The 12,265-nt window shown below is 37.5% G+C and overlaps 2 protein-coding genes across 2 annotated transcripts in view; one reads left to right on the top strand and one right to left on the bottom strand.

Moving 5' to 3' along the window:
- Positions 1 to 3,676: 3,676 nt before the first annotated feature.
- Positions 3,677 to 4,733, bottom strand: Cbr-cpr-4 (the record flags this gene model as incomplete). The annotated part of the gene is made up of 2 exons (XM_002637245.1): positions 3,677 to 4,681; positions 4,731 to 4,733. 2 exons carry the CDS (start codon positions 4,731 to 4,733, stop codon positions 3,677 to 3,679), a joined length of 1,008 nt encoding a protein of 335 aa, XP_002637291.1.
- Positions 4,734 to 9,356: 4,623 nt separating this feature from the next.
- Positions 9,357 to 12,265, top strand: part of Cbr-gon-14 — a gene marked incomplete at both ends in the record, with an annotated part of 4,627 nt that continues 1,718 nt past the window's right edge. Inside the window, 9 exons of the mRNA XM_045237819.1 lie at positions 9,357 to 10,123; positions 10,189 to 10,614; positions 10,662 to 10,808; positions 10,863 to 11,226; positions 11,275 to 11,345; positions 11,397 to 11,581; positions 11,629 to 11,705; positions 11,750 to 11,916; positions 11,969 to 12,061. Of these exons, the coding sequence (XP_045096626.1) occupies positions 9,357 to 10,123; positions 10,189 to 10,614; positions 10,662 to 10,808; positions 10,863 to 11,226; positions 11,275 to 11,345; positions 11,397 to 11,581; positions 11,629 to 11,705; positions 11,750 to 11,916; positions 11,969 to 12,061 (2,297 nt within the window). The remainder of the gene's footprint in view (positions 10,124 to 10,188; positions 10,615 to 10,661; positions 10,809 to 10,862; positions 11,227 to 11,274; positions 11,346 to 11,396; positions 11,582 to 11,628; positions 11,706 to 11,749; positions 11,917 to 11,968; positions 12,062 to 12,265) is intronic.

The raw sequence follows: 12,265 nt of genomic DNA, 5'->3' as shown, positions 1-12,265 counted from the left end.
CATCGAAATCGATTCGCCAAAATTCTTTTTCGATTGGGTTACCGTAATAGGGATGATTCGAGACACAATCAGATGACGGTCCGAATAGATTTGGAAGTATTTTCTATTTAATGTTTTCTTTGAGTTATATAATCAACTGTAGTGAAATTTTGAAAAAAGGGAGGAAAGTAGCCAGGGCCTCAAAGAGTTTGAATACTGTTTTCGGATCTCTCTGATTGTATCTTTTGTGCCTGTCCACTACTCTTCCCACGGAAATGTGTCATGCTTTTCGGGAGCATTGAAACTAATTGTTCTCAAACAAAAGAACACAGTTCTATGAGTGATTATAAGCACAAAGCACGTGCGGTCTTCCGATCCTATCTTGTTCATGTCGCTGTTCTTTCAAGTTGCGGCGCTTGTTCGAATGAGTTTTGATGTTTATCCAAACATAAATAAACAGTCGAAACAACGAATCAAACAACAGTCGAGTACAAAGAGCACCTCTCTCCCATTTCGCGCCATCCTTTTCTTCCTGTCTTTTATAGGTCACTCCTATTTCCTTTATTACATTGTAGCGAGAACTACGAAAATCTATCTTCCTCGTGGCTTCCGAACTGTGTCTTTTGAGTACTACATACCTCACGTAACAGCGGAACACTAATCGCCTAAAAATAGCTCTCGCCGAGTTTAAATGTGGAAAGTACGTCAAGATCGTTTGATTGCTCTCTGTTTTCGCGGGGTTGAGAAGATTCTGATCTCTAAGCTGTAGCCTTTGTAAGAAAAAATGCTCACAAGACAAGAGAATAGCGAGAACAAGAAAGAGAATCGGAAAATGGACTGCAGGCAGTTTTTTGTTCGCATAGACTTTGCAAAATGAAACAAATACGGCAAATGTCTGAGAATGGTTGTTAGAGTGGAGAGTGATGTTATAAAGAGGCTCATGAAATAGATACTTTTGAAAAAAGAGTTTTGTTATTTTAAATCTGGATTTTTTGTAAGTTTTACTAAAAAACCAGTAATAGAAGAGCCCCACACAGTCAAGTTTGAGCTGATTTTTTTTCGGCTTCTGGGCAAGATATCGAAAATATGTCAACTGACAAAACACTTTTGATGTTATGATGTTTATGAGTTGACAGCTCCAGTCAGACTTTATTTTTAGGAATCTTAAACTTGTAGAAAAATCTTAAAATTAGTTCAGAGAAAATTTTAAATGGATGCTAATTTTAATGTTTTTCAATAAAAGTATCTAAATTGTTTTGAAAAACATATCAAAGTGTTTCGATTGTTCTCAGATGTTCAGAGAATGTAAAACAAAAAATCGAGCTTCAGTTGACTACTTCGAGGTTGAAGTGTCACATGGAAGTAGCGAGATTCGAGTCATTTGGTTCAGAAGTAAGAACATTTTTGAAGTTTAAGTTTTTAAAAACTAGGCCATGGTGTATATGGAAAATAGAAATTGTGACAAAATTGCACGAATTTTAAATTTTTTAAAACATTGTATTGAAGCGAGTTATGCCCATTTTAGTTTGGTGGCCTAGGATCCCAAAACTAGGCCACATTTATCCAAATTTGAAATGATCGTAGCTCGCTTAAAAATCAATAAATATGAAAATCGATTTCGAACTGGGGTACGACGAATTCGAACGTTTTCAAATTCGAACAGACCTAAAATCGAACTGATTCAATTCAGAACAGTCCTTTTTTCGCACACTTACCAGAATAGAAAGCGGACAGAATCGAACTGTTACAAGTTCGAACTGCCTGCAACAGAGCGCGCATGAAAGCACACACAAAACAGCGTTCCAATTTGGGACAGTTAGACTCCTTACCAGTTCGAACTTGTAACAGTTCGATTCTGTCCGCGTTCTGTTCTGGTACGTGTGCGAAAAAAGGACTGTTCTGAATTGAATCTGTTCGATTCTAGGTCTGTTCGATTTTGAAAACGTTCGAATTCGTCGTACCCCCTTTCGAACTGTCGAGTTGCGTTCTTTGAAACCATATACACCGCATCTATCCTAAGAAGACACGCTTCCAAAAAAAAAGGTTATCTACAAAAATTAGTTGTTTTGGTTCTTGATATTTTCTGAAACTCTCAGAACCAGGAAACATATTTGACCTACTTTTTTAGAGCCTTCAAATCGGCATCTATCATCCGAACCTATTTCCGACATGATTGTCACCTAAACTTCCGGTATGTCACTTTTCGGAACTTTCTCTATTTTCTAAAAAGTGATTAATTACCACACGAAGATATTGTTGTTGTTATCTATTCGGTTTGGTGTGGATCTTCTAGCAATCATCAAAGAATGAGTAATACTTTTGTTTTTGATTTTTTCTTTTTTTGCATCCAAAATGTTCTTTTCGATATTCCAGATGATTCATGACTGGTCTAAATAGTGATAAAGTACCAAAATGGTCACAACACACAAAATCAGAAACGACAACGATATCACCTAGACGGGTATCATTTCTGTTCTCAATTTTTCCATGAATCATTTACACCTGATCAGTCCAACCAATTAATCAGATCAACACGAAAACACAAAATTCAAATCATAGGCAAAAAAATATCTGGACTAGAAAAAAGCCCAGCTGGCTTGTAAATCGGGACAAAACTGAGCCAATACAACCTCGATTCCAACTTTTTCATGTTTGTTCTCTTCGCCGGCGGTCACTTCGCGCACAAAATGTGATCTGTATCTTCCAGGAAACTGTGTATGTGCCGGTGAAATTGTCCAATTTGTAGCCAGTTGGAGCATTTGTTACCAAAAATCAACCTTTGGTTTGAATCGGTACTTCATGTGGTCCTCCTCTTTGCACCTTTTTAGAAAAAAAAACTATTTTTAGATTTCATCAAACAAAGAAAGCATATTTTAAGATCAAATTCCTTTGTGTGATGCACTCGGCGTTATCAGTTTATGTGACTCCTCAAAAGTTTTTTGAGATGTTTCAGTTCCTCTGAATAGAGTGAAATAGAATTTGCGTCAGGAGAAAGACTGATAAGATGTTTATTGAACGAAATGAATGAAGCCATCAGAGATTTGACTTAACTCGGAAATCAAATCAAAGTCCAGAATTATCTAGTCTTTCTTTTAATTTTCCAGCTAAATTTTAGCTAGAAAAAATGCCAGATAGAACATATCAAGTTCAATATTAAATTCACATATCATAAAAACTACCGTAAGTCGATCTTACATCTCATAGATTTATTTGTAATACTGCAACCTTTAAATTTTAACTTTGAGCCTGTTTATCTCGGTTCCTATAGAAGATATCAAAAAGTAGATAACATACTAAATCTTTTTTGTATTATGGTAAACGTTTTGTCAGTTGACAACTTTTTGATATCTTTCACAGGAACCGAGATATATGAGCTTGAAGTTGATGGTTTAGGTGAGCTTCTATTAGAGTGTTCACGGTATTCATTTCTTGTATAGCAATAAAAACTTTAGGGCTTCTTACCAATAAAACTGTTTTGAAAATTCTAAAATATTTGTCAAGCTTCCAATCAGTTCTAGAAGAAACGCTTAAGTTGGAACTGATCATTGCATCAGAAGACACAAATTTTTGTCTTGTATTCCCCATTATTCTTCGTTTTGACTTTCTCCAATCACCTCATTTCTATCAATACATAATCGTTTATTATTCATATCTATATACACGTATGAAATATTCAAGACACATAGAAATTACAAATTTAGACCTTTGGGACTCCTCCAACAACGGCATGCTCAATTCCGCACTCGTTGGTTCCTCGGATGATACGGAAGTATCCGTTCTCTCCCCAGTTGACGTTCCATGAGTTGGCAACAAGCCAGTATGGAGTTCCGTTGTCAGTTCCCCATCCGAGAATTCTGATGGCATGTCCTCCGAGCTCTTGTCCAGTGGTGTGAACGTAAACTCCGCTCTTGTATTGGTAGAAATCCTCGTAGACGGTGAATGCAGCCTCGACTGGTCCATGAGCAAGAATCTCAGCTTGGATCTGGGCGACCTTCTTTCCGACAGCGTAAGCGGTGCTTCCGAAGTGCTTGTCATCCTTGTAGGCGATGTTGTAGTTGTTGTTGGTGCACTTGTTCACACATGATGGAGTGTTGTATCCGTCTTGTGGGCAGTCTGGCCAGGTGGTGTTTCCAACAGTCTCACCGCATGGAGCAAGGGAATATGGCTTGCATCCGAATTGGGATACGTAGGATCCTCCGGTACAGAATCCGCTCTTGACAAGGTACTTCCAGGCGTTGATTGGGTATCCTCCTTCGCATCCGTATCCACAGTTGGAGCAGCAAGAAAGGACGTCTTCGGCAGAGAGAAGGGTGTTGACGGCTCCATTGGAGGCGATGCAGAAACGGTCAGAAGCAGCTTCGGCGGCAGCGAAAGCCCAGCAGGATCCACAATCGGATTGATCACGAATGTTGTTGATGGACACACAGCTTGGCCATTGAGTGCGAGCATCGAAGGTATCTGGGATGGTATCCTCTTGGATGTCGTGCTTGATGACCTCAACATCTGGGGTGTGTGGGGCAACGAATTCGGTTCTCATGAGACGCTTCTTGACCTGCTCGATGGTAATGTGCTTTGGAATCTCGGCCTTCCAGAGAGACTGCTTAGAGTTGACATACTCGGTGATTGCTTCTGGAGTCTTTGGAACGACTGGGATGACGAGTCCAGTGGCCAAAGCCAACAAAGAGGCGAAGACAACGTACTTCTGGAATGAATCAGTTGAAAACTCGGAAAAACTTCCAGAGAGAACTTACCATATTTGAAAAGGAGCAAATAGCAGAATAGAGCAAATGCTGAATCTGAAGCGCTCGGCTCCCCTTTTATAGTTTATTTCTTATCAGTTACCGCACTAGCTTAAACTGTTATCAGTGAAATCCGGGAATGTAAAAATGAAAGACGTGCAGTACCTGGTGCGCCATCTTCAAGATAATGTCTAATTAGGAGAGAGTCATGTGACGCGGCGCCAAGTATTAGGCACAATGATCTCGTGCAACACTGATAAGACCATGGAAGCAGGGGAAGGTTCATTGAAAGTTATCGTCAGAAGTATGATTTGATGATCAAATAAGGACTAGTTTTACACTATAAGGACTACTTTGAAAGTTGAATATGTGGAATTTTTTGTATTTGAGCTCTGAATGAGTTACTAGTCTTATGATAATGTTTTGCACAAAAAGGAAAAGATCAAATTGAGTATTTTCAGTTACGGAAGTACATGCATGCCTCTGGACATTGGTTTCCAAATCATTAAAGAAAATTAGAGGAATGGTCAAATTCTTCATTAGACTATCTCCTTACTTGTAAAATGGGCTCTGACTGGCTTTCGCGGGCCCTGTCCTATTTTTTCTTGAATCAAAATTTTCAGATCTACTAAATTAGACAACTCGACGAGTACTACAAGTGGCTGATCCGGTTATAGTCCTTGTAGTGGCTGATCCGGGCTGGATAGAGCCCTCTCCTGTTTTTTCGGACCGTTTCTTTGGTAACTTTGTTCATTGAGAAGATACAGTATTTCAAACAGTATAACTTTGCAGTACTCGTCAGAGTCTATCTAATTCAATTTAGTTGGTCTGAAAATATTGATTCTGAAAGAACATATGGCAGTATCCTTGAAGGCCCGCCAGAACCAGGCTTACACTTATGCAAAGGATCGGATTTCCTTTATAAGACTTTCCATTTACCTTAAGAATTTTGAATTCTGCAAGAGATACATATGAAAACTGTGATTTAAGAAGAAAATCTTTAAATTTTTACAGAAGTTCAGACAGTTGGTAATTTTCTGACACCTCTTCTCCAAACCGAAATAATTAGGGTCAAAGTTATCAGAGCGCCAAGCAATTTTAGTTACTACAGTAGACAACGTTTTTCTGAAACTATCCATAGGTAAATTCGATAGTTTTGTTCAGATAAAAAGTTTGAGCAGAAAAAAATACGTACAAATATCGTAAAATCTGTAATGAAAAATTCTAAGTTTGAGCTCAATTATCTCAATTCCTATGAAAGATATCAAAATGTGTCAACTGACAAAGAACCTCTGATGTGATGATAAACAATTTGTCAGTTGGCAACTTGTTCATATCTTAGGAACCCAAAAAAAATTGTTTGAAGTTAAATGTTAGGGGCCCTTCTATTACAGGTTAGGGTAAATTAATATTCCGATGAAGTTTTTAGAATTCGACTTTTTTTGTGGTGTTCATTATAATTATGCAAAAATTGCAGTTTACAAATGTTCCTGTATTTTATAATAACTGTATTTATTTAAAAGTTATCCCAGAAGTATCAGATGAATATATTCGAAAATCGAACATTTTAAAATCCTGTTTGAAGTTCAGAATATATTTCAGGTGTCTACTCCTGTATCCTTCTATCCATCTATCTGTTTACATCCAAGATTCTTTGCAAAGTTTTCAAAATTTTCAATATACTTTCTCGAAACTTCTGTGTCTGAAACAGTTCCTATAGGTTCTCTATAGACTACGGGCTCTTTCGTAGTTTCTATTCAGAGTTCAATTCCAATTTCAGTTTCCACATCGTTATCAAGATTTCTTGCTTCTCCCGTTTCAATTTTTCTTTTTATTTTCTGCTTGCGTCGCTCTTCTTGATAGGAATACTGTTTACTTGAAGAATTCGAGAAACTTCTCGATAGTGAAATGTCGCCGAACTGTTGATTCCCTCAAATTCTTTTTTACAGTGTGATTTTCCACGCACATGGGAAGAGGAAGAGAGCAGAAGAGCAATTTCTGATTGTGATGATGTTTGATTTGCGGTACAATCAGTTTTAAAAAAGAATCAGAACACAAACAAACTCTTTTGGCTGTTTGAACTCGGGGGTTAGTCCACAGATTCATGTCAACTATGCAACTTGACATCATTTGGAATGCAGTTAATACAAACATCCGGAATGTACTCATATGAATCAGGAAGCTGATTAACAACTGATTTTATCAATTTAAGTCGAGTGGCCGGAAGTGTGATCACCTTATTTTGATTTTCAGATACGGTAGTAACAGGAGGAAAGATTATGGTTCTGAGTTGGAATGAATGATGGTTTTTCTTTTAACAAAGGAGAGTTACGATTCGGATAACGACTGCTGGGGGCTGATAGAATAATTCGCAATAGTGAGATTTCTCAATGGATTGATTAGGAAAGGAGGCCTTCGTTGCAAATGGTATTTCTTCAGTTCGTTTTTTTTTGACATAAGACAATGAACCAATTCATAGCGGAACTTTTTTGCAAGTGTTTTCTCATAATATGGGATTATTAAACTGGTACAAAAATCGGAGCTGGGTTTGTAACTTGAAAATACTTTTATTTTGCCGATTTTCGTTTTTTGAATATTTTGGTCGAGTTTTCTGTTACTTTCCCTCAAATAAGTCGGAACATTGAATATTTCGATATTTAGCGAAAAAACTGACGGAAAACGCGATTAAACGTACGGAAATCGAGAAAAGAACTCAAAAATTGAAAACATTTTTAGATTACGGTACTCAGCACTTTCAATTTAGGAAACAGCGGCGAAGCGGTGGCGAAACAGTGGCGAAACTCTGGCGGAACTAAGTTGTCACACTGTTTCCGAAGTTTTTGGAGGTGCCCTCGAGCGCGCTTGCCCGCCCCTTTTCTTTGCATTTCGACTTTATTCCATTGAAAAAAAAACACAAAATCAAGTAGAATGACTAAAAAAAGATTTATTGAAATTTTAATGAAAGTTCAATTATTTAGCAGCCTGTTGATCGGACTACAGCTCTTTGCGGCATAATTCTGTTCGAACTTTCCATCTCCCACAATCAATCATTTGTCTTCTTCCTCTGAAAAACATAAAATTAACGTAAATAGAGTTAATATCATTTGATAGGACGTTATCAAGCAATATATGCGCACTTCCAAATCTTCAGACAAAGTATGGCATCAAAGTGACTTGTAAAATCTCGACGTTTTTAAGGTAGACTCACTATATTTAGGGACATTTTGCTGGAAAAAAAATCATATGAATTACCAAATTACCGGTGTTGTTTAGCTACTTACACTTAGAAAAGTTCTGAAGTATATAGAATATTCCATAAATTTTTTGACCAGACAAGTTCCTTTTTCGGTAAAACCAAATTTTCGTATCCATATAAGTTTGAAATTTGCTTACTTCATTCAGAATCTTGGCATAAAATTACTCCAAACAATTCTTTTAGTCTTGCCATTTCCGGCTATGAGTTCGATTTCTAAATAGTTATAATATTATTGGTAATTTCTTCTTACCTTTTTCGCATTCTTCTTTAAATATCTCTAAAACATAGTCCTCAAACTTATAAGCGAAATTAGCAAATATAAAACATGTGAAAAATTTTCAAAAAAAAACATAAGTTTTCGAAGGTAGGGTGTTTTTTTCATTCACCCCTGTTTCCTGAAAAATTTCTATTCACCACTGTTTACTGAAAAACTCTCTATCCACCACGGTTTCACCACTTTTCTTGGTCTCGCCACGATGATTAACTATCGGAACAGTGGTTCGCCCCCGTTTTCTGAAAAAGCCCTTTTTCGCCGCTGTTTCCTAAATTGAAAGTGCTGAGTAGTTACCGTTGTGGACCATAAGAATATGTGTTTTTTTTTCGAAAAGCCAGTCAAATAAACAAACTCTGCTTGATTTTAAGAACCGAACAAAAACGATTGAATTCATCGGAAACCCACACATTTTTCTCAACATATTTTTCAGATCACGAATACCCCATTACATCTGTAAATATTGAAAATTGCCGTTTTCGTGGCGAGACCCGTCGAAGTGAAGTCACATGTCGACAATTTTCTCCAAAACTACGGTAAAAGAGTGTATGCATTTTGCGTTGTTGTGTTTGCGGAATAAACTATTTTTTTTCCCAATTTTTACGATATTCCAGTCTCTATGTTAACATCTTCAATTTTTCCATAAAACTCATGTTGTTTCTTCTTACTATTGTCAAAATTATATTCATTCGGCTGCAAATAAAGGGAAAGTCAATAAGACACACTCCCACTCGACCCAAAATACGATAAACAATGTGCGCGTGGGTCTGCGCCTGCTCGATAGTGTTTGCGGACTTTTTGAAAATGCAATTTTTTTTTTTGGTTTTCATGAGTTTTAGTTCAAAAACTGGATTTTCTCTGCGGAAACACTATCGTTTAGCTTGATAAATTAGCTTTATAAATATTCCTGAATTTTTTCTTATGTTGTAGTAGTTGTCTCTTCGTTGATGAAAATACAGTACGAGTACGGTTGTCAAGTTTGTGTGCATTCTGTCGTAGCTGTGTTACAATAATTACAATTTCGTTTCGAAACACAATTAATGTCGCAACCTATTTTGGCAGAAAATTTTCAATTTTTAAATGTTTTGCTCTAAAAATCGCTAGTTTTCAGATGAAGTTCCTTTGCTGTATGTGCAATAGAATGTCAGAAAAATCCTGCATGGTAGTGTTACCGAAGAGCGAAGAAATGTTGGATCAATGGATAAAACAGTACAGTCTGAAACTCAAGTATTCATCGAAAGGCGGCGATCAGTTTGTTTGCAAATTACATCTCGATGAGTACAAAATGCCAGGACTTGTATGTTCAGAACAAATAAATTTATCAAATTTTATTCAAAAGTTTCAGATTTCCTCCGATCTATACTTTGAAAATCCATCGACATCTACGGAATATCTCCAGGATGTCAAGCAGGAGGATATCGTCGAGGAAGATGCCTACGGCCAAGGCTACAGTTTAGTTGAACCAAAAGAAGAAGCAGTGGATTACGCGGATGTTGCGTTCGAATATGAAGATAATAGTTACGCCAATTACGAAGATGAAAACAACTATCAACAGCGAGACAGTTATCAAATTGAATGTGCTCCATCCACATCAAAGCCGAACCAAAACAGTTATCCTAGATTTCGGAATCTTTTCCCACCACCACTAAAGCCGTCTGTTGATTTTGAGGATCTTCCACTTTACTACCCAGAGTTGTCTGATTGTGAAGTTATGTCATTTTGTGTCAAGACGAGCAGCAATCTCAGTGGAGAAACGGCATTCGAGTGTGGAATGTGCCCGGAGCAATACTTCAATAGCACGGATACTCGCCCAGTTCGAATGCATTTCCAGTTTAAACATTCTGTGTTGATTCGGAACTACCTCCAAACGGGAGAAGCGTCAGTTTTCAGCTTTGTTTATAAATTTTTAAAAAATAAATTTAAAAAAACCAACTTTTTTTCAGTGATTCGGCACCGAAAAAGTACGCTGCTATTCCAGAAAAGACGAAAATGCAAGCAGATCGGGAGCTCTGCACGTTCTTAATCAGAAATGGTTTGCCTCTGAAAACAGTTCAGGATAGAAATCTCGAAATGCTCTGTTTCAATGCCAATTCGTCATATAGTTTACCGTCTGTTGACATACTTTGTAAATATATGGAGGAATTCGCTTCTTTAAAAACGGTGAGCATTTTGCCCCTAACATTACACATTTTGCCCCTAACATTATTTTATTTTCAGAATTCAAAAATTCAACCAGATAATGGCCCAGTGACTGTGACCTTCGACACTACATCATTCAACAATCGAAACTTTCTGGCGTTCTCTGTTCACTATCTTCAGAAGAGCCGGAGGAAAACGTCGATTTTTCTTCGAGAGTTTGAAGTCACTCAGTAAGCTTTTTAGTTTTTTTTTATAATTCACGAACACGGTTTTTTAGTCCGGTTATATCCTCAATAATGTCTACAATCAAAAGCACGATCGAGGAATCTATAGTTTCGGGCAGGCGATTACCAATTACTACTATTGTGACTGGAAAGGCCGAGTTCGAAGAACCGTTGGAAGCTACGAGTTCTTTCAAACAAGTGTTAGTTTCTTATTCAAATTGACAAATGGTTTCTCACTGCAATTTTCTTTTCAGAATGGTTTGCTTCTCTGAGAACTTGAACAAATTCGCCGAATCACTCATCAGACATCCTGATTTTGCGGCTCCACTTCAGAGACTACGTCACTTCATCAATCAATTCCCAGTTAATCGCCACATCTGGAGTCGATTCAAATCGTTTATCATCAGAAAACGAACCTACGGAGAATATCCAGAAATCGACAGTGGACACTGGATAACCACCGTAGATTTTGTCACAAAATGTCTTCACATGCATCGACTGTTCAGTGATTTCGTCAGCCAGAATTCCGTACCAGTCAAGTACATCACTGGTCATGATAACATCGACATTGTTTACTTGCATAATCTTCTGAATCACTGTAAAAGTGTGCTCAAAACGGTGAGTGGAAACTGTGTCATTTTATTAGAGTAATTCAACATTTTCCAGCTTCTGAACTCGAACACAACAATTGCCGATGTCATTCCCGCTATCATGGAGTTGCAATCACAATTGAATATGTGCGAAAATTGTTTCAAACGAATCTGAATATATATTTTTCTTATTTTCAGATCAACGAGTAATCAATCAGTCATAGATTCTGTGAACATGCTCTTCAATCGTTTGCTTCTCCCATTCGTCCAACATTCTGATCCTCATCGATTCGCTCTGTTCCTCCATCCTCGCCGCCATTGGGACCCTTTTCTACCAGCCTTTGAATGGGAAGAAATCAGAAGAGAATTATCCCATGCATTATGTACGCATACAAATTCATACTTTTTCTATTTAACCAGATATTTTCAGCCCTTCGTGATTCGATGAGTGCGAAAAGTTTCAATGAACGCTTGAAGATGAACTACCAACACGGATCAGCAGTTGATGTGAGCAAGGCTGTTAGCTACTTCTTCAAATTGAAATGTTTTAGAAAGAACTAGTCGCGTTTTCAACCTATATCAATAATGTATCTGGTATAGAAACGGATATCATGGACTTTTGGGCACGACAATCGACTCGCTTTCCACGGCTACAAAAGTTGGCTAAAGAACTGTTTCAGATTCCTGTGTTTTCCATTGACGCTTCTTTCTATTTAGGGTAAAATAGATCTTTGAGAATTCACAGTCATTCACAATCAAAACGTTTTCAGAGAGTATGGTCTCATCACTCATTCATTTCAAGAAATGGAATCTTCGAAGCAAAAAACTCTTCTACAAGCTTCAAGCCATTTAGTCGATTTTCGGTGAGCACCTCTAACTAGAGAACTACCTGCGCGGGATTCCAAGTCACACTTCATGGCCCATTTCATTAGAAAGCCCATAACATTCTGATTCTGAATATGTTTTTTGTTTTTGCGAAACGGCGATGAGCTTCGAAATAATTAGGTCACAAAAATTTTAGTGTCACGTCGATTTTCAATGCAAAGTCAACAGGTTTAAACAGCACT

This window comes from Caenorhabditis briggsae (assembly GCF_000004555.2).
Source record: "Caenorhabditis briggsae complete genome, chrV, whole genome shotgun sequence".
NCBI lineage: Eukaryota > Metazoa > Nematoda > Chromadorea > Rhabditida > Rhabditidae > Caenorhabditis > Caenorhabditis briggsae.
This window is presented reverse-complemented; position numbering and strand designations above follow the sequence as displayed.